This window comes from Dryobates pubescens, chromosome 25, assembly GCF_014839835.1.
Source record: "Dryobates pubescens isolate bDryPub1 chromosome 25, bDryPub1.pri, whole genome shotgun sequence".
NCBI classification, from domain to species: domain Eukaryota; kingdom Metazoa; phylum Chordata; class Aves; order Piciformes; family Picidae; genus Dryobates; species Dryobates pubescens.
The window spans coordinates 9,316,309-9,339,078 of NC_071636.1; the positions used below are offsets into that span (position 1 = coordinate 9,316,309).

At 40.6% G+C, this 22,770-nt stretch overlaps 1 protein-coding gene across 2 annotated transcripts in view; it reads left to right on the plus strand.

Moving 5' to 3' along the window:
• TMEM132B (transmembrane protein 132B) overlaps positions 1–22,770 on the plus strand; it is a 260,331-nt gene that overhangs the window by 170,343 nt on the left and 67,218 nt on the right. For both annotated transcript variants that reach the window (XM_054173165.1, XM_054173164.1), the window contains exon 4: positions 13,999–14,185. In XM_054173165.1, coding sequence (XP_054029140.1) covers positions 13,999–14,185 — 187 coding nt within the window. The remainder of the gene's footprint in view (positions 1–13,998; positions 14,186–22,770) is intronic.

Below are 22,770 nucleotides of genomic sequence, written 5' to 3' on the forward strand. Positions count from 1 at the left end.
ACTGGTGCTCTCATATGTTACAGTGATAAAAATAAGAGCCAGAGACACACAGGCAGGATTTGCAGAAGCCCCACAAGGAACCAGGTGCCTAACTCCTACCATTTGTTATAAAATACAGGGAATTAAAGAGGAGCTCATTTCACTAATGGTGGGAACTGTCCTGGCTGTAGCAGGGGCATGCCTTATACCATGACAGGTCTGGACTGAGGTCAGGTTTCAGGTCTCTGCTGTGATTTCTGTTCCAGGAGAAGAGCAGGGCTGCTGGTGGCACAGACCTGACACTGCTCCCTTTGTCTTCTTGGAGGTCAATGGGAATTCTGTGAAAGTCTGTGGGAAGGGTGTCCATAGCAGTAAGAAGGGAGCATTAATCAAATGCTGGAAAGAATACAATATGATACAGGATAAATCCCAACAATACAATAAATCTCATCTAAGACTACAATAAATCCTCTCTTAGTTGAGTGCTTACAAACCAGCAAAAACGGTGGCTTACATTAGAACTCCTGAAAGAGGTGGAGGAGTCATTGTCCCTGTGTTTAAGGATTGTTTTCTTGAGAGACTAGTACTGAAGACAGGATGCTGCCTAATGAATACCATGTATGGTGCAGATTTTTCTGTAATTAAAAAGCAAATGAGCAATGCTTTAATTGAGATCTGAAGATTACAGTTAAAAGCTCAGTATCCTCTATTACTCATTGTCAGATAGGAATTACGTTGCATATGTGTAACAAACCGTTGCATTTTAAAAATGGCACCATAAAAAAGCTGCTGTAATTTAAAAGCAGCCAATTTACTAGGAGTACAGTTTGCAGCTCTGTCACTTGCTAATCAGTCTGTTAAACATAATAGCCATTCTTGTCTGGAGGCAGTTAATCATGTTGTGAATGCACTTATCAGCGCATATTAGAAATACAATACAAGACTTTCCAACAGAGGAATGGGTGCAATTACTGCAATCAGTATACATTTAGCTACTGTCTTATACCATGTTTTTCTTTCCATTTCTCTTTTCTCCCCCCCTCCTTCTTTTAAATAGTCCAACAGTGACAGATTTTCCCTTAGAAAAATATAAATGACAGACTTGAAAGTGTTTTTAAACTCAGCAGACGTGCTCAAACACAACCTGTCGATCTACACGAGAGATGGCTGCTGCCTGGTTGAACAACTCCTGGACCCAGAAGCATTGGAAGCTGCTGGCTTTGAGTGTTGTGGTGATGGTTTTCAAGGCCTTTGAGCATTTTCACCGATGGGCTTTATATCTGTCTGTGGAAGCACTGGTTGGGTGGTGGAGAGCTGAAGTTGATGCATTTGAATCAGACTAAAGCAGCTCAGCATATGGATGAACTCATTTTTTCCCCCCTCCTTCCCCTCTCTATGCTTCTCTACATCTAAATCAATAGCAATGAGAGATCTCAAAGTTTTTGAAAGGGGATATTGAAAAAGCTTGAAAGCTAATTGCTTCCAGCATGACTACCCAGCATCGATGGGTGTAAATACAGCTGCCTCAAAGAATGCCAGGACTAGACAAAATCTAAGGATTTCAGCTTAACAATTTTCCAGGGTTGAGCACATTCTTGTACAGGGAGGAAGAGAGTTGGGAGGGCAGCAGGAGGAGGAAAGGGATTATGAAATCCTGAAAAGTTTCAGGAAGGAAAGGCATTTAAGGAGGATGATTTTGTAAATTGTGCTGTTAGGGATAGTTTATGTAGCTTAGTGTGATACACAGTGGTTGCAGAAACCTGCCTTCTTTTTCTAGAAATCATGGAATCATAGATCAGTTTGGGCTGGAAAAGAGCTTTAAAGGTTATCTAATCCAAACTCCCTCAGGAGGGACATCTTCAACTAGATCAGGTTACTCAGTGCTAAGTCCAACCTGACCTGGACTGTTTCCTGGGATGGGACATCTAGAACCTGTCTGGAGAACATGGCCCATTCTGAAAATATTTTTTCCTTACATTTAATTTAAGTCTCCCCTCTTTTAATTCAAAACCATCATCCTTTGTCCTGTCACAACAGGCCCTGCTAAAAAGTCCCTCCCCATCTTGCTGACAGGCCCCTGTAAGTACAGAAAGGCCACTATAAGCTCTCCCCAGAGCCTTCTTTTCTCCAGGCTGTACAACCCCAACTGTCTCAGCCATTCTTCAGTGCTGAATCTGACTCTTTGTTCTTCATGACAGCTGGTATTTTTGCTTAGGTAGCGCTTTTAATTGTAGCAAGGAAAATACAGAATGATCCTCAAATGATGTGATTATTGCAGTGGGTAAGAAGGGAGTCAGTGTAACAACACATCCATGGCAGCAGTATTTCTGTTACTGCTCTGTTCAGGTCATATATTGTCCCCAGTGTGATGTCCTTAGGGGTGATTCTTCTTTCCAGTACTACAGGTGTCAAGCCTGCCTCATACTAGTGAGCAGCTCAGCCTTGACACTGCCCCACTCCATCCACAGGTTGTTAATAAAACCTTTACTGCTGAAGAAAGTTGTAATGTGAGGGACATTTTCTATAAACAGGGGAGTGGGGAAGGTGAGATGAAACACCATTTCCCCCCTTTCCATTTCTAATTATTCCTTTTCAGAGCATAAATGGATTAACCTCACTTATATGACTCACTTGTGCCTGAACTCATTTATTCATGGTATGACCTTAGCTCTGAGCAATATTCCAGCAGCCCCCTATTAGCTGTCACTACATTTGAATTCATCACGTTGGGAAATCATTGTCTTAGAAGTGTGACAAAGTAGTTTTTACCCTTCAAAAAGGTGATGTAGAGACATCATCTGGTGACCCTTGTGTTGGCCTTACTTTCATACCATTTGAAAGTGATTGTGTAATGATTTTTAAAAAGAGAATTATTAAATCTGCTCCTCTGCTTTTGTGTGTGCATTTTTATTTTGAGTTATCTTTGCAAGTCTAGGCAAATTTGGAGTAATTTTTAGGACAAAAATAGCCTCTTAATGGAGTGACTTACATTATAATTGCTCATTTCTCTCTTGCTTTGAGTTTTGTTGTGAAGATCAGAAATTTCAGCTGATCTCAACTAGGAAAGGGTTGGAGGTACACAGAATTACTGCAGATGGCTCTTTCTGTTCATATACTGAATGCAGACCCTGATCCACCCTATGTTTGCTCAGCTGGATGAATTAATCTTGTTTATTAATTAAAATGTGGGAAACTGATGTTTATGTGCCAGTTTCACTTTCATGTTTTTACTGTCTTTTCAGCGAATATCAACAGTGAGAGGAAAAGCTTCCCTCTTTTTAAAAGCATAATTATCATCCTATAAAGCAAAACAATTCTATGCACACCATGTGTCTCTTGGGGAACTGGGGGAAGAGGAGGTCCCATTTATATTAATGACCATGGGCTACACTGGGCCCTGCCTTACCTTCTCTGAGGATGTTGTCATGGCCGTTTATTTCTTAGCAGAAGTGTGAATTAACCACACCCTGCACATTATCTCTCCATCTAAGAGTACATTAGGTTCAAGGAAAGCTAGGTCTAATTCATTAGATGCTTAATCTTGTTTAAATTTTAAGAGAATATAGGAGGAAGAAAATAATTCTTGCCCATGTTCCTCTTTTGACTTGTTCTTTAATTGTTCCATGCAGGTGGTATTACAGTATCTTCTGCAGCAGACTCTTGAGTTCTGTGTATTCTTGGCAAGCTTTGGAAAGAAGAAAAGCAGACTTGTAAAATTTCCCATTGTCCTTGCTAGCTACTTGGCGTTGTTATTTACTTGTTTACACTGTCTGCCCATTAAGCAAAGGATTAAGTTCCAAAGGTGTTGAGTTAGGCTTTAAAATCCTCAAGAGGAGAGCACCATTTGTCACTGTTTTCCTGTATCCTCCAGCACATTTGGTATATTCGCATCACAGTCTGCAGCTTGTCTCCCCTTTCATTCATAAATTCAGTGTGTGGGGAGTTTGCATCTTTAGATCCCCTCTGGTTGATTTTTCTCCCCAGGGAGATCCTGCTGTCAGCCTCAATTGTAATTCTGAAATCAAAACAGCAACTGGATCGCTGGTAACCTTCTCCTTCCTCTAGCTGTGTTTTGCTTTCCTTTTGCTTTTGTGTACACTTGGTGCATACAAAAAGGGCCTGATCATTAATGCTAATGTCAGGCATATACAAATCATAAGGTGTTCAAAATGCAACGGAAATACATTTTTGGAAATGTGGTTTGAGCTGTTAGGGTGATCCAGGTGACTTACCCAAGCCCTTTTCTCTATGTAGGAAGATAGGAAGCTGCACACACATTTGTAAATATAAGATTCAAGAGCCTTACATAGCAGTATGAATTCAGAACCTGTCACAGAGAGTCACTCCCAGTATGTCCTTCATTTCACAGCTGGCTGGGGAGAGTGGCAAGACTCTGAGTGAAGCATCTCCAGCTGTGCTGAGCTGGTAGCCAATAACCTAGTGCAGGAGCTGAATTGAAGGGTGGCCTTTTTCTTCTGCTTAATTACCTGTAGGAAGCCTGTTTATTTGGCTGCTGTGTGGTGGCATTACAGATGCACTCTCAGGCTGTCCCATTGCATGACAGCGTGTCACCAAGGATTTCCATCAGGTGACTTTTAGGGTACATTCCCTGTTTTCACCATTGAGTCTCTGGATGCCCCTGATGATCCACTCAGGTTTCTTTGAGGTCAAGTGAAATGTTTGCTGCCCTGACTTTGCATGGGGCTTGGCTTGGGTTATTCAGATGCAGCACCTGCCTTGGTAAAGAAGTGCTTCCCAGAGTTATATTCTTGTTCTTTTAAAGCTCTTTTGAGAGTCTGTGGAGGGAAGGCCTTTGTATGTAAGTGCCTGCTTTACAAAAGGGTTCTTATATCACTTTATTATCTTGACTTTTCAATTGTTGGTTCTTTAAAAATCCATCTTTGCCTTATAATCTATTTCAGCTGCTTGCACAGCGCTGTTGAAAATATTGCATGTGATTATGGTATATAAATACGTAAGAATTTCTGAATAGTTAAAGAAAAATTATAAGCACCATTTGGGCTGCTGGTACTTATTAACTGGCTAGCATTCAGCATGTATCTTTCATCATTAAATCATTCTTATTTTTTAAACAACAATAGCTCCCTCTATATTTGCATCCAACATCGGCTAAAGCCTGGCCCGAATTTCTTGCAGGATGTTTGTTCTATTCCCCAGCAAGATGCTTTCTCCCGGTAAAGAAGCTTTATTTTAAGAAATACACAGCACAGCAATAAAAAGGTTCTAAATAGGAGTCAGAAAAAGATTCTAGTGCAATCAAAATGCTTTTTTAAACCCCCAAAGATTATATGTTATCTCAAAAGGGGAGCGTCACGACAAAGGAAGAAATGGAGTCCTGGTGCCCAGCAGTACACGTTACCAGTGGAGCACATCAATTACTCCCATACTGAATTTGGTCCGAAAAGTCCTGTTTTGTTACAGGCTAACTAAAATAGCATCTAAGGCTTCTTTTACCAGAAGAATTTCTGTACAGTGTCACAAGGGTGGAAGCAAATAAAAATAATTGAAGCAATTGTCTCACTCGTCTCCAGGGTTGTCATGATGATGTTGATAAAATCAAATAAAGTGGAAGTTATTGCAAGTTGTTAGTGAGCAGCACCGTTGTGAATTGGCAGTGGGAGAAGCTGAAGAGCTTAAAAGGTTTGCTCATTATCTAGATTTATTGTTTTCAGTTGTGGGAAAATGTTGGCTAAGCAAAATAACATGAATAATATCAGGTCTTGGTGATGTGCTTTGAAGAAAAAAAATTTTCTTTTTGATTTTATGGCTTTTATTGGATTATTAAAAAGTGCTGTGTCAATCCGTCTCCTCTTAACAGATTTAGCAGCTTGGTTTTATCCTCTGTAGCCATTTGCATTGCCCATGCATCTGTGAAGAGCATGAACTTTTACAGCAGTGAAAGAAAAACAAGATCAGACACTAAGAAATGTTTTGAGAAAATCCTGTAGTTGGTATAAAGTGAGCTGGACAGCAGAGCAAGTTCTCTGTTAGACAGCAGAGCAAATTGCAAATTGTGATTCTGAAATGCAAGGTGAAGAGGCAAACTTTTTCCATCCCTACAGATTCACTTGCAACCTGCCATCCATCCTGGTCTCTTGTTCAGTGTTTGTGACTTTGGATGTTAGGAAAAATTTCTTTGCTGAAAGAAGTGTCAGGCATTGAAACAGGCTGCCCAGGGAGGTGACGGAGTCACTGTCCCTGAAGGTATTCAAAAACATGTAGACATGGCACTTTGGGGTGTGTTTCAATGGCCATGGTTCTGCTAGGTCAATGGTTGGATCTGATGATGTATGATTCTACCTTGCACCACTGTGCTGTGGCATGGAAGAAGACCAAGCAGGGCTTTTTCTCAAGCCTTTATTTCTGTCTTGTGCCTCCAACAGTCCAATTTCCTTCATCAGAAGAAAAATCGCTGGGACCTATGCTCTTAGGGACAGTGGCACTATGTCATCTGAATGTTCTCATTCTGATGCAAAAGCTTACAGAAGTACTGAGGATGTGCAGGTAATTTGCTTCAGCTTCTAGGGACGTCCATTCACATTGCTGCTCTTGATAGGAATACCTGCACTGATTTATGCAGGGCTCTAGCCAGAGCTGTCCCCAGTGCTCCTCAGGGTGAGGCCCCATTTGCACAAACTACCCCTGGGAGAACACTGTGAGTAGGCTGCTCCCAAGCTTGTATAGAGCTTTGTGTCCTTATAGCCTAATGAAAATTATACATACTTTGAGAAAAAGAGTGAGGTTTTAACACCCATTATCAAGTCAAACTTCCTACAGGAGACATGAGGTAGCTGTTTCACCCCACTAAATTGGATCTGTTGTGAAGGATGTAGCTCCTAGAAGATGTCCTAGTTTTAAAGCTGCTAGCCTCTACCAGTTCCTGTTACCCAGTGCCTGTGTTCAAGAAAGTGACACTAAACAAGGTGTAAGGGCTGCCAGTATGCAAATCGTCGTAATTCGGAACCTGGATGCTACTCTGTTAGTAGATATTTGCTCTCATTTCCTTCATCTTGGGCTGCTGGGATCTTAATTTCCTTAGGGAAAGAAGGTCAAGACCTTTAATCTGGATCTGTTTCCCAAGAGGTCCTGGCTGTCTGCTGCTTCATTTGGCTTCAGCAGGAAATTAGGGTCTTGAGCATTTCCAACCAGCTGTTGAAAAGCCTTCTCTTTCAAGTGTTTGCTCTTCAGTAAACTGCACTTATAAAATTAATCCTCTTGAGATCAAAGAAGTGAGACCTGTATTACTGAAATACTTTATAAACTAATGTACCTTGCTTATGAAATCCTGTTCTCATTGAATTTGGTCACAATTTGTCAAGAGAGAGTAGGAACTGACCATTATTAACCTTGAGAAGACTCTCAAGCAAGGTGATAGCAGACATTTTATTATTTCCAGTTACCTAGTGTCAGCTCCATATTTTAGAGTTTTGTTTACACTGCTGTGGGCCTCATAAGCAGATTGCCATTTACTGAAAACATTGGTTTATGAATGAATGAAATTCATGATTTCCTGTAATAGCCAACTGCACTAATAGAAGGGTCTGACTTTTATCAGCTAAATTGTCACTGAACTGGCAGTGGGAGCCAGCCAGCCCTCCATATAGCTGTGGCACACCCAGCTGAATGCACTGTGGCGTTCTGCATATTTAATTATCTCTAAAACACGTAGGGCAGGCTCTTCGGTTTGGTTAGCGGTGTAAAGCTTTCGAATGGCTAATGATAGGCGTTTGTGTATTTACCGTAACTCGTCACTATTTAGACAGTCACTGCCATCATAGCACCAATCACTGGGTGTCATTCCTGTACTTAATTCAATAATTCCATGTTTGACTTAGATAACAAATTAGGAATGAATCAAATTTAATATTATTTCAGTGTTAGGTAATTCTGAAGTACTTACCAAGGCCTCTAACGTTAGAGCCCTGGTGGACCTTCACAGTAATCTATTATCTTGTGAAAAAAGCCTATGCAGTTCTCTATATATAGTTCATAAGGTTATAAATCACAGAACCACAGAATGGTTGGAATTGGAAGGGAACTTTAAAACCCATCAAGTTCAACCCCACTGTCACGGGCAGTGACACCTTCTACTAGACCAGGCTGTGCAAAGCCCCATCCAACCTGGCCTTGAGTGCATCCAGGGATGGTGCATCCTTAACTTCTCTGGGCAGCCTGTTCCAGTGCCTCACCACCAGTGAAAAACGTCTTTCTAAACTAATATAACCCAATTTGATGTAATGTCTTCTAATCTAAATCTACCCTCTTTCAGATTAACATCATTACCCCTCGTCCCCTCATTACATGCCCTTGTAAAAAGTCCCTCCTCATCTTTCCTGTACATTTTTTTTAGATTCAAATTTGATGTATCTGTATTTTTCCTTCTGTTTACATGCACCATCAGATTTAGCAATATAACCAACCAGACTCTATGTCACAAGGTAATGTGATAGATAGCCCTCCAAAAATGGTGTGAATAGTTACAAAGCATCTGAATGCAGTAATGCAAGAGTTCTCTAGGGTGCTTAGGAGCACTTGAAACCTAGGACTTATTTTTCTAGTGGTTTGTGCAGCCTGTGATTAGTTCCACCGGGAGAGTGTTTTTAACTGAGGAGAGGCTCTGCCTCTGGGCTGTGTGCTCAGTGCTCTGTGGCCTAATGTACCTCCTGAGGAAATCCTTTGGGTTCAGCTTGGCAGGCAAAGCAGGGGAGTTGGGCTCTGCATACATTCAGCTCCCATCTGGACGTGTCCCTGGCAGGACAGTTCTGGAACTTAAGCAATATTTTCCTGTTCTGATTAGGTCCAACTGCTTAGTTGGAGCTAGAGTTTGCTTTATTTGGCATGGACTTACCATTCTATGATAAAATTCTGCTCTCTTCTGTTGCGAGTTGGGATCACAACCATGCCCGCTAACTGCAGGGTGCAGAATGAAGGCTGTGTTACAAAGCTTGTCTGAGCTGTTGGGGACCCGGTTTGAATGCATTAGGTATTTATGAGGCTAGTCAACAGGAAATCATGCAGAAATCTCAAGGGTTTGAGGTTCTTGTAGCCCCTAGAAGAGGCAGTGTTGTGAAAGCACACAGATAGGATTATAAATGGCAATTTGAAGAAGGGGCCAACTTAGCGAAGTTTGCAAGAGGAAATAAATCCAAACCCGTGGTTTCTTTTTCTCCTCTCACCAGAAAGAAAAATGTGTAATGAATGTCTCATGTCTGAAACACTGGGCTGGATTCATCAAAGGGAGTTAGTAATTACCAAATTGAGAGAATCATGAAGCGCTTTTCTAAATTTGAAAGGCTCATCAAGAATAGATCAGGAGCAGGCAAAATTAATAGTTATGAACTCATTTCCATAGAAATGGACTTATTAGCAAGCATGCCAGCTGCCTAAAATTATAAGGTCTTTTCCTTGTGCTTGCAGGAAATAATCTTTTTTTATAAAAGTAATTTTGACTTTTTATTTTTTTATTTTTTTTATTGCTCCTCTAAACTAGGATTTGGCCAAATCCTTCTAAACCAGGAAAAGACTTCAGTGGACAATAGAAATACTTAACTGAAAAGAGAAGAAAGATATGAAAAGGAGATTTATGGTCCTTAGATTCCATCAGACTCTTCCCAATAGCGCGAACCTATTTAAGAGAAAAATGGAATAAGTCTCAAGAAAAAGCTGAAAAATCTTTATAGGGTAAAGTTTGGTTTAGGAGAATTTAATGGCTGATAACAGCTTGAGTTACAGTCGTTGTCTTCTCTGCTAGTGGATTTTCCCACTGGTAACATTTTGTCTTTACCAGGCAGCTGCAGATCGACAGTCACTACAAAGACCAACGTAGTGGCCACCAGCTACAAATCAGACTGGGAGCTGAAGATTTGCCATGGCAGGGTGGAATGGCTGCTTTTACAAAGGGCTGTAGAGTAATGCTGCATAGCCAGGAGGGAAATTTATCTACAGGTGCTGTGATGTGGATTTATCAGCTAATGGAGCTGACATAAGTAAATGCTAACCTTTAAGGTCTTGATTATGGTTTAATTTATCTCTGGTTTTGCTTTAGCAACCTCCATCCATTTCAGTGGAAAAAGGCAGCGGTCTCCCACATGATGCTATAGAGGATGGTTAATAAATTGCAAGAATTATGAATATAGTACCAATCCTCCTGCTAAGGGAAGAGCTCCGGTAGGATAAGAGATGCAGCAGCCAGTAGGAAGGCACTAGTTTGTGCAAGATAATGAGATAAATTTATCAGGGGTTCATTATAGTTGTAAATTGGGAAGATTCTTGGAACAGAGAGGGAGGATTAGTCCCTGGAGTACTCTGTCCCCCATATACAGGAACATCTGGCATTACTTGGAGGCTGAAATTTTGTCCTAAAGAGGAAAAATGGAGACCATAATCTTAGGGAAAATCCACTGACCTGATATTCTGAAGGCAACTGGAAACTTGCTGGTGAATAAAGGAATCCAGAGTGCTGAATACTGGCTTGCTGTAGCTATATAGCCAGTGGAGAAACTCCACAAGTGATGGATGGTTAGATGCAGTAAGTCCATCTCTTTTGAAATAGAAGTCCAAATGAAAAGAGTTAGGTCCATCTTTAACTGCTATTAATACACCAAGCTGCATGATTAGCTTCAGAGACAAAGCAGAAAATGTTTGACAAGCCATGCTGTTTTTCCAGGTGATAATAAAGATTCTCTTTGGAACCAAGACCTAGAAAATCCTGGAAGAACTGGGAAATGAGCTTTTCTTTTTAGTTCAGGCATTAATATTAGTTAGATCTAAGGAGGGTTTATGCATGGGAGTTGCTGCTCTTGTCTAGGTGCACAGAGACTCATTTCTAATCCAGCAGTGTATAACCATGTCTGCCTTTAAATGTAACTTATGTCTTTTATAGCTATGCAGCCGTGCTAAGGATGCAGGGAAGGTCTTTGCAGATTTACAGGAACAAGAGTCGTTTTACTCCCTGGCAATTACTTGAGCTTGCTATATATGCAAGCCACACACATGCTTTTCTTAGGGAGATCTGAGTGCCAGTTTGTCTTAAAAAATAAACCCACTCTTGTGGTTACTTTTTGGATGTGTAAAAAGAAAAAGAGGGAAAGGAATAGTTGAAGACATGATGGACTGAGGTGAAAGAAGTGCCAGTCAGTGGGGCACATGGAACAGATTTATCAGTGCAGACATCTTATATAAGTGGTGAAAGTCAAGCACAACCCTCCACCAGTAGTTTTGTTCTGAATTTGAAGCCATGTGTGAGTGGCAACTATTGACTTGACCAGATTGAACCTAAACTGCAGATCTAAACATACCTTAACAGACTCAATACCTAGATCCATAGTTAAAGCTCAACTCTGAAAGTTAAAGCTTATCTCTAAATTTTATTTCTGTGTTGAGAGCAAATTATTTTAATGTAATTTAGATAAAACCCAGCCAGAAGTGGTGTGCAAAGACTATGAAGTTGAGTACTCCGGTGTGGTGCCCACAGTGGTTCTATTATTGACAGAAATGCTTTAATTACCCTACTACTGTGCAATAAAATTTGTCTTAAAAGCTCTTTGGCTGGTTGTCTGGTTGGCCACCCAAAAGATGCCTTAATAACTTCTAGTTTTGCTGGAGGTGGATATTATCTCCTGTCAGCATGGAAAATATTTATCCTCTAGGCATTGAAGCATATGTTTGTGGTGTTTGTTGTTGGAAAGAAAACAAGAAAATCAATAATTCCTGCTCAGATTTTTCTTTTTTTCTTTCCTTTACAATGTGCCTTCAGAAACAGATGGCAAAACCAGATTCTGCCTCTGTGCAGTTGGGAAGAGGAAAAGGATGTTTTAAGTCTCTCTTTATTTTCGAGCAACAAGCTAAAACTTTCTGTGAACTCCGCTCTTGGTGTCACTACTTTAGGGTAAGGGCACACAAAAAAGGTATCATGGGACAGGAGAGGAAGGTCCTTACTGAGGGGTGCATGTATGCACAGGACAGATCACTAGGTCAGGAACAAGCTATCTCACTCTTGCATTAAGAGCACATTGAAGTTGTGGAGTTCCTTCATATGCTGCAAATTCATCTTTTAACCCATTTTACCAGCAGGTACCCTGAAACTTCAGTAATATTGATAACATCAGCTGTATCTTCAGGGGAATATGACTAATGAGTTGGGTCTTCAGTCAGGCTTGCTGCCTTTCTATCCCTTCTCCATGTTTTGTAAGCTGCATTAAGTCTCCAAACTGCAGGTGTCTGTCTGAGAAATGGAGGCAGGAACTTGTATTTTGCCTTGTAAAGTATCTTCACTTTTGTGCAGGGAAAGTGCTAGATGAGCAAAGGTCTGTTTTCTGTCCCTGCTGTGGATGTGCTGAGTGCTGTTGGTTAAATCTTGGTATCTGTTTTCCACTGTGTAACATGAAGATAAGCCCTGTCTTTCTAACCTAAGGATTAATAATTAATATTTACATAGTGTTGGACCAGAGGAGAGTGCTAAGTGGTGTTGTTAACAAAAGACATGAAAGCTACTTTTGAATGCAGTTCTGAATGCTATGCATTTATATCCATGTCTGTACCTTGAAACTTTTATTTCCAGAGGAGAAATACATAAAGGTTGTCATAGAATTGCAAGTCTCAACCACTAACAAGAACTGAAAATAAGGTTAATCTACACTCCACCAACCCCAATTTTTTTCATGTATAATTTCCGCAAATCTGTTTGTTTGTTTGTTTTTCACTGAGCTAAAGACAAGTTTGGCTTTGAAATACATTTTTATTTTCCTTCCCCCCCCCGCCCCTGAGCTCACTTCTGCTACAGGACGAGGAATGGCCAAGCATTCTGTTGCTTCTGAGCATCTGTATTTGGAGCAACAAAATTATAATAATGCTATATTAAATAATTCAGCAACATCTGTGCAATGTTTGGGGCTTATTCTGGAAGTTCATTGTGATTACAGAGAATGAATGCCTGAGTTTAATGGGGAAAAATGTCTCCATTTCAGGAAACTGGAAAAATAAAGTGTCACCTTCTCTATAAGTTGTAGCTGTTGCCTGGTGTGTAGTTTGATTTAGGTTTCTGTCAGTGTCTTCAAGTTTGCTTGTTGAATGTAATGGTAAATTTTCTGGTGAATAGAAAAGAGAAATAAAAATGTATTGTATACATCAAAATATATTACAAGAGGGATATGGATGTGCTGGAACGTGTCCAGAGAAAGGCCACAAGGATGATCAGAGGGCTGGAGCACCTCTCCTATCAGGACAGATTGAAGGAGTTGGGGCTGTTCAGTCTGGAGAAGAGAAGGCTCCAAGGTGACCTAATTGTGGCCTTCCAGTATCTGAAGGGGGCCTACAAGAAGGCTGGGGAGGGACTTCTCAGGATATCAGGTAGTGATAGGACTAGGGGGAATGGAATGAAGCTGGGGGTGGGGAGATTCAGGCTGGATGTGAGGAGGAAGTTCTTCACCATGAGAGTGGTGAAGCCCTGGAATGGGTTGTCCAGGGAGGTGGTTGGGGAGCCGTCCCTGGAGGTGTTTAAGACCCGGCTGGATGAAGCTCTGTCCAGCCAGATCTAGTGTGGGCTGTCCCTGCCCATGGCAGGGGAGTTTGAACTAGATGATCCCAGGCAAGCAGTACCAGAACAAGAGGACACAGTCTCAGGCTGTGCCAGGAGAGGTTCAGGCTGGATGTTAGAAAAAAGTTCTATACAGAAAGAGTGATTGCACATTGGAATGGGCTGCCTGGGGAGGTGGTGGAGTCACCATCACTGGAGGTTTTTAGGAGAAGACTTGACAGGGTGCTTGGTGCCGTGGGTTAGTTGCTTGGGCGGTGTTGGATTGGTTGATGGGTTGGACGCGATGATCTTGAAGGTCTCTTCCAACCTGGTTTATTCTATGTATTCTATGTATTCTATGTATCCTTGTGGTCCCTTCCAACCCTGACTGATACTATGATACTATGATACTATTTTGATATTCATGTCCTACTGATGGGGTGTGAAATTTTGTTGTGTTTCTTTCTTATTTTTCTTTTTCCCAGAGCAAACATGTCCTCTTATGAGATCCTGCAGATGGACTTTGAGATTGACAATGCTAGCAGCCTGGCAGGAGCCCAGCAAATTACCTGGCAGGTGGAATACCCTCGAGACGACTCCCTGAGTGAGCTGGTGGTCTCTGAGATCTTCGTCAGCAGAACAATGTTTGTGGGAATTGTTCCTCTTGCGATGGTAAGAACCTGCTGCTGCTGCTGCTTTTTTGCTAAATGTTTCTGTTGATTCTCGTTAGTATTCAAGGGAATGTGAGGCATTTTATTATGTGCCACTTCCTATGCACCTGCTGCAAGTGATTTAAATGCAAAAAATACATTTCAATAATATTTTATTTACCTGATGTGCCATAATGGCTCCTTGGAAACCATTCGAGTCTTTTGTGAAAATCCTTTACCGTGTGTGGATTATTGGCCTGGTACATGGTAATAGCTCCTTAGGAGCCATTGTCTTCTGGTGTATTAATGTGACTGCCATGCATGTGCTCTAAGGGTAAATGTTGCAATTAGTTGGGACATTTTCAATGAAATAAATTAGCATGCATGTGTGGGAAACTTCATTGCTAAACCAAACAACTGGACTGGTTTTTCTTTGCCTCTCCCCAAAGAGCCACAAAGTCTGGTGAGCTGCGAAGTGTCAATTTAACAAAAGGTCCGGTCTGAGTTCCTGAGAAAGGACAAAATACTTTCTGAAGGTGTAGCTGTCAGCCATGTTTTGCAGGCAGGCTTTAAGGAGGATGTGTGCAGAAAGCTTGAAGCTGAGGGTTTATTTAAAATATGCAAATTTCTCATTCTAAAATCAAATGCACCTTTTCTAGGAGGGACCTTTGTCTTGCATCTGGGCTTGATGGACTTTTTGGTACTAGGGCTTTAAGCTTACACATGAGCTGTGATTTCAGTGGAGAGGATATTCTGGCACAAATCTAGAGAAGCAGCCAAAGACCCTGGATGTTGCACTAGTTCCCTCAGATATGCTCTAGTAATTTCTATTTACTTTCTCATGAACATTTACCCTTCCTTTCTGAGTTGCTTTCTGCTGGTTTTCTTCTATTACACCATATAACCAACAAATATTGGCATTTTCCTCTGTATGACCAATAGCTTCTCATTCTAGGATAGAAGCAAGAAAAGATGTTTGTAAAGGTAAACAAGACTCTAATTAATTTTAATTTCCAGTTTCTGCTGCCAAAGGCAGCCTGGAGAGAGAGGAGAAATTATGTGCAGTAAAAGTCAATAGAGAATTTTCTTCAAGTGCTTTTTTTTTTTTTTTCAAGCATGTGGAAGATGAAAAAAACCTCTTAAAAAACCCTCTTAAGTGTGTGGATGGAATGTCATCCAGTGGTAGTGGTGAACCAGATACAATAAATGACAGAAGGTGGTGTGTGGACAGTCTTGCACATAGTATCGCTGGTTTCAAATGGACAGCATGGAGCTCATGCTGTGTGGAGAGCCACGGATGTAGAAGAAGAACAAATCCAGTTTACAACCCCACTGTGAATGTTGGATTGGAGCTTTGCTGCTGTCTCTGCCAGGGTTTTGCTATGGGTTTATTTCATCTCTTTGCAGTAATGGCAGATGTTGGCCAATTCAACTGTCTCTGAATGTCTGGATACAATCTTAGGCTGAACCTGAATTCAAAGTGGAGCTAATCTTCTCTCTGACACCTTGTCATTGTAAACTAACCATGGAGTAAAAGAAAAAGCTGCTTCTGTGAATTTATGATTTTAGTCCTTATATGATCAGGTGGGTTTCATGTGGGCTTTTACTTTGTTGTTGTGTGAGCATCCTTGATTGGCTTGGCCCAAGGCTGATAGGAGAAGTGATGGCAGCAATGGCAGGAACTACATCTTGTATTTGCTTTTCTTTCCCTTATGTTTGCCAGTTTGCAGTGCTGCTTCATTTAACAATCACTAACTGGTACAGTTCTGGCACTGCATTGCCCAGTCAGGAGCAAAAAACTGATTGCTCTATGCATCATCCTGTATTGTTCAGAGAAACACGTTCTGAGGGCCAGAGTTCCTGATTGAACTAAATGCATTTTAACGTTCATTCCTCTTCCAAGATTTGCCTGGCTCATTGGTAAATACTCTTTCTCTGAGTGCAGGTGATATCTGTAAAGGATGATTTTGTCAGCTCCTGGACTTTGGTCCCCCAAAAGAGCAACACAGAAAGGCCCAGAAAACAGTGTGTTTCCATGCCTTTGCCATTGCACTGAACATTAATTACTTGCTGTTCCTTTTCAGTGTATCCACTCTTTCTTTGTAAACATTGAATATTTATAGATGAAAGCATGCTCTCCTTGGAGAGTTCAAAGTTTGAGCAAAACATTTAGGCCCTCATTTGCAGCTGTGAATGTTTTGGTGGGATTACCAAAGCCTCATGGTGTTTCAGTGGTAATGACACCAGCATTTGCATGAAGAAGTGCAGCTCAGTGTCACAAAGAGGAAAAATTTCTTTCCGGTAAGAAGACTGAGGTGGGTTCATTAAGAGCTTAGTGGAGGAGAAACTAGCTGTGAAATACTGCAAAAGGAGTATGAACTTTAATGTCTGCATCTCCTTTTGCAGGCCAATTTGATTCCTTTCATGAAAAGACATCCTCTTCCATCCGGTTTGGAATATTGCTGTTTGTTGCTGCAGGTGGTCGTGAATTTATCTTTGATTTCTGTGCTGCTTTCTTAAACAAACAGGAGAAAATCGAAAGAGCCCCAGATAATTTATTCTGTCACTGCATTGTGGTGACTCTGGAGATAGCAGTAGGGATATTTTTCTCATTACTAGCTTGCTTTTTTTTTTGTTTTTTTTTTTTTTTTCTTGTAGATAAAGATATGGGAGACTGCATGGTTACATTTGAATAATAGCCTGATGAAAAGAGCTGATTTTTGTGCCGTACTGAGTTTATGAAGCCCTTAAGATCAAATCTCATGTTCTTAACACTTACAGTGGGTAGAAAGCTTGAAAGGCTTTCTTCCGGTTGTTGGTTGTTGATTTCTGTCTTTTTTTGTGTCTTTTGGATTTTTTAAGGGAAGATGCAGCTGATTTTTTACATTACGTAGTAAAAATAACTCCTTATTAGCAGACAGTCTTGCTGTAGTGAATCGATACTGCAAATTATTTCTGGTTAGTTCTTTGGTATCAAATCAACAGAGCCTTTATAGGAGCTCTTTTGAGGCATTCAGAAGGAAGAAGGGCAAGGAAAACACTAGAGGTGAAATCCTGGCTAGGGCAGCACCCATCAGCTGTGCTTTCTGCCTGCCTTTTGTCTGCTCCTGAGATGAGTTTATCAGATGGATGGAACTTGGTCAAAGAACATTATGATACACTGCAGTGCCTATATGCTGTGACTAAAGAGGAACTGAGATTTTTTTAAGCCTTGATAGGGACATTGGGAAATAACTGGAAATTGGTTATCTTGTGAGAAAAGTTGAAATACTTATAGTAGCAAACCCAACTGTTCTTCCTTCTGTATAATAGCTGCAAAAACACTGGGGGTATCTTGTGGGGCTTCACATATTATTTGGAATAAGACTAAAATGCAATCTTGGAACATGAGGAATTTCTTCCAGAGTATCCATTTTTAATTTGAGTGCATACAATAAATCTTAGTCTTATTTATGGCCAAATTCAGTGCATTCAAACTGTGTAAATAAATAAGACATTTGCACTAACGAGAGAAAAGAAAACAAAATTGCATACTGCAAGACAGCCTGACTGCTTTCTGCATCATCTAACAGTTCTCCTCAAAGCCATGAGTTCCTCCTAATTGAAACATCCCCTTTCAACAACTGCACAGGGCCAAACAGTTGGGATTTCCAAGGGAACTACATCCAGATGGAAGCAGCACAGTCCAGTAACAGGAGTTGCTTTCTGAAAGTCTCCTCTCTACTTCTGGGTGAGCAATGTAGGCTGTGCACAGTGGGGAAGCGCACAGAGAGGCTGCCATGGGAATGCAGGCTGTTGCTAGCTGACATGGCAAAGAAAAGGATGAGTGAGCACAACTGAATGCAGCCTGCATTTCTCAGGAGCTGGCTCGCATGACAGATGTGATAACCCTACTCCTGCTGGAAAGATCTGCTAGCTTTGTGGAGTTGCTGTTACTGTTCTGCCTGTAAATAAGATGCCTGCTGAGAGACCTTAGTCTTATAGCACTTATTATAGAGGCATATAGTGGGGAATGCTCTTGTTAAGCTCTACTATCATTTCCATCATCCCTAGCTGCTGAGAACAGGGTGGAAGAGTAAGTGACCCAGTCTGCATGCATACAGCTAAAGCTGTGTAGGAAAACATGTTTGGTTTTAATTGGGAAATGTTGAGGTGTGAAAGGACCTAAGAAGGTAGACTGTATCTGTCAGCCTGTGCCTCCCCCCCAAAAAAAACCCCAACCACCCCACAACAACAAAACAAAACCCAAATAAAAACCAAGCAGCAGCAAAACCCCAATCAAAGCAAACTTAACCAACCCAGTTTTTGTTTAGACCAAACATGGCCTCATTACCTCTTAGCAGGTGACATGAGCACCAGTTCAAAATCAATTCAGAGTGCAAAGCGCTTATTGTCTCACTGGCACAGTTTCCAGCCTCACTAGATCTGATCCCAGATGGTATTGCTGTGTGCATTTTACACCAGTTTAGAAACAGATTGTTTATTTTGTCTGGTGTTCAGTGTGACTTATGCTGAGAAGATCTGACAGGATTTGGGGCCTCGCATACCTATCCTACCTAGCCTTTGTTTTATAAACCAACCAATCTTCCAAAGTGCTTATACCAATAGTCTGTGCTTTGCTCCTGGGGGCTGGATTGGGAAATTTATCCCTTCTGAGCATGATATACGCATGGTTGTCCTCTTGTATAGCTATAAAGGTATAAAAATATATGAATAGGGAGAAGGTGTCTTAAGATACCCAGACACCCAAGTATGCAGGGAATTATATGATTTTTTCAGACTGCTATAGAAGTGGTCAGTGAAATTCTAAGTTCCTTAGGCAGCAAGCTGAGAAAACACAAAGCTCAAAACGCAGCAACCTCTGAAATCCTTGGAGTGCTGCTGTTCTAATCCCCAAGGCTGTGCAGCTAGCATCCTGTTTGGAGGTACAGTAGGCTTGAAAATTAATGCAAGCCATCTATGTGTGTGTGTACCTCTGGAAGTTCAACTTTGCAAGTCATTCTTAATTCATTTTCTGTGAACTGTAGCCTCTTGCTGCTGAAGCAGTTTTTGAGGGCTAAAAGGGATTGGACAGGCCTGCTTACACAGGGTAAATAAGCACATGCTAATTCCTAAAACTCCATGCAAATCAACAAATTATTTTTTCCTTAAGTACTCTGTTAATGTTTGGTATTTATGTAATGTTTTATGTTTTCAGAACACTTTGCAGACATTAATTAATCAGACCTGAATAAGCCAAGCTTGATGAGAATGGAAAATTAAATGGAAATTAAGTCACTGTTATTCAGTTTTACCCGTTTCCAATGATTTGTTAAGTCACTTTTCATACTTTCAAAGGTACTTTTTCAAACACTTTAATGAAATCCTACAGTGCTGTTGCTTATTATCTCTAAAAACTGTTTTGGTTAGAAAACAGGTAGGATCTATACTGTGAAGAACTAATGACAGCACAGATGAGTGGCTTTGAAGAATGGAATTGCTATTTTCATCACCTAAAGCTGTGCTTAACAACTTAAGCCAATGTGAAAATACATGGATGGGAGGATTACTCCCTTAATTTGAAGCTTATTTAGAAGCTGAAATATTTGACTTCTGGAGATTGTCTTTTAAGGGCTATTTAGTTATATCTAACTTTTTGTCATAAACTTTTGAGATTAAAAAAAAAATGATGAAATACTGCCTATGGAAAATGAATGATACTGAAACACTGCAGTGAGGTGGCAAGTTTGGAGATAGCATACCGGCTTCCAGCTTGAGCATTATTGCACTGTCCTCTTGCAAAATACATATATGTCCCTGAATACCTTTGAGGATCTGGGCTGTTGAGTTTAATGACCCACCATGCACTGAGTGTCAGGTGAAAATGTCATCTGCTTTCCTCCTGTGAGGCTTATCTTGTTTTCTTTTTGACAATAAATGTCTCTGATAATTGATTCTTGCAACATCTGGTGTACAGATTAATGTGTGGAACTGATGCCCTGAAAAGTGGGAAGGTGATCTATTGTCATCACATTGTGTAGAACCGCAGATTGAGGTGAGGAAGTGGAATATATCCACACTGGAAGCCCTTTCTGGTTCCACTATTTTGTTATGCCACCGAATATCAGGAAAAGAATCTGCCTTCTGATACTACAATTGCTAACTACAAACACCACAGGTGATTACTTTAAAATAGGTTTATGGCATAGAAGTAGGATGCAAGTTATAAAATTGGTTGATATCTAATGCATCAGCAGGTGTGTTTTAGGCATCCAGCAGATCTGTCAGAACATTGTAAAGCTGGATCTAAACTAGACACCCAGTGATATAACAATCTCATGAAGTGGAAGTGTATTTCTTGCTAAGCATAGAAATGGGTAGCACAGGTAGATCTGTTCTGCTCAGGGATGATACAATTCTCACAGTTTGCTCTCATGATCTAAATAGACACAACCTGCAATTTTCCATAGTTATGGAAACTTGCTAGTAGCAGGGTAATCGGTGGAGTCTGACACTGCTTGGGTACAAGAAACAAACACTTCACCAGCTTTGAGCCTGCCATCCAGGTTTCTGTCACAAAACAGTGTGATTGGATGGATCTGTTATCTAACTAACAGTTGGGGGAAAATGAAAAAAAAGGAAAAAGAAGACAAATCCCAGTCTTTTAGAGTTTCCAGGCAACCAGGAACTTTGTCAAAGTAAAGAACGAGACATTGAAAAGATTTATTTTAACTGTTTTTATGAGAAGGCTCCAGCTGAGGCTGAAGGCTTGAGGAACAATAGGTTTAATAATAGACAAATATCTAACATTTTCTTCTTATCTAGGAAAGTGATGGCTTGGCCTATGACTGGCAGCACTAGTGTTTTAGATATATGAGTTACAGATCCTTTCTTGTATAGTAATAGAACTGTAATTCCCAGACTGTCATTATTCTGAAGTGTTTTTCAAATGCAACAATCAATATTTCACCAGTGCTCTGAGCCCCTCAGCATGAAATATTTCTGTATATCCTACAAGCATTTAATCTGTGTCTTCAGAAATCTTGTTTCCTCCTCAAAAATGTAAGCTATGGTTGACTAATGGTTTACTAATGTTGTGAATCACTTAAAACCACAGATGGCTTTATATACACCGGTGAGGTTTCTTTTAAATGGGAGGCTGAATAATAGCTTCTCCAGTTGCTGCTAGCAAACGTAGTGACAAGAACACCCAGAAAAATCATCCTTAAAGGTGGGCATTTCTCTGACTCTGCCTGAAAGGGGGCTGCTGAGTGCAACACTTGGCTTGTTTGGTTTAGAAAAAGCAGGAAGGCAGAGTGAGGTGGTTTTATCTTTCAATGCGGTGCTAGCTTTGGCTGCCAAGTATCTAGTGGGGAACAGGAGAGTAAGTGCAGCATAGGATGAAAGCCACCAAAGCCCTGTTTGCAGAGGAGATGGAATGGCCTTGCACTCTTATTCATGGGGAGTCCACCACTGTCATACTGAGATACATCTTTCCCAGTAAGGGTTATGTACCTTTCCAGTATAAAGGTTCAGTTCCATTTGTGGGAAGATTTTAAAAAATGATTGACTAAATAAAAAACATTCAGTTTTGTCTGCCCTGCATAAAAGACACAGGACTTGAGTGCCTGGATTGTATTGGGAATATTGTCCCATGCCTGAAAATAACAATCTCCATATGCAAGCCCTTGGGCAAGCTGAGGAGATGGCAGACCTATGTGCAGCCACATCCACCCATAGTCTGCAGTGGTTCTCCATGCTGAGTGATGCCTGTGTGACCCTTCAGTCAACAAAGTCATTCCAGAGGTTAGAAATCCCATGTTTCCTAGTAGAACTTCTCTTGTTTGGTAGCTCTTGCCTATGAGCTTGCTGAGGTTAAGTCCTAATCCATTATTCAGACCCTGCCAGAGCTTTCATTCATGATGACTCTTGTGCCCTTGTTTGGGGAGAAGATTTCTTCTGTGTATTCATTTTAATTCAGTACAAGTTAAAAGATGTCTGAAGAAATGGGAATTTGAGTGTCCATGTTCCTACATAAAACAATGCTGAATCCAGATATCCAAATGGAGTGTTTTAAAACAGTAACAGGCCCCACTTTCAGGAATTTACTTCTCCTATGGAAATAATTTTTGCTAATGGCAAGATAGGTTATATTTAGACACCAATTAAAGGAGCACATTCATGCCAAGATGGAAATTGACCCAGACTTAGGAAGAAGCTTTCCTTCACATTAAACTAAAATACGAAAATGTCAAGCTTTAGCAGCCTCTTTTCTTTGCTCTCTCTGGGGCTGGCTATAAAACCTGGAACACTTAATCCTGGAGTGTCAAAGCCAGCAGAATAGGATCAGTCATTTCTAGAAAACCCAGATGATTTACATGCTTTTTAGAGGTTGGTTAAAATGTATTTATGTGAAAAATGCCCCGAATGTGTTTATCCATTGCTCTTAATGCATATTTCTTACTTGAAATTATTTTGACCTTTGGCCTTCCAGTTCCCTTTCAATTGCAGTGTGTCACTATTTTACTTTACATGCAAAGTGAACTGCATGGAACACAATTTTGTCTTTCACAAAATTTACCATTTCTTACAAAAAAACATTTAAAAGTGAATTCAGTATCCAGTAGA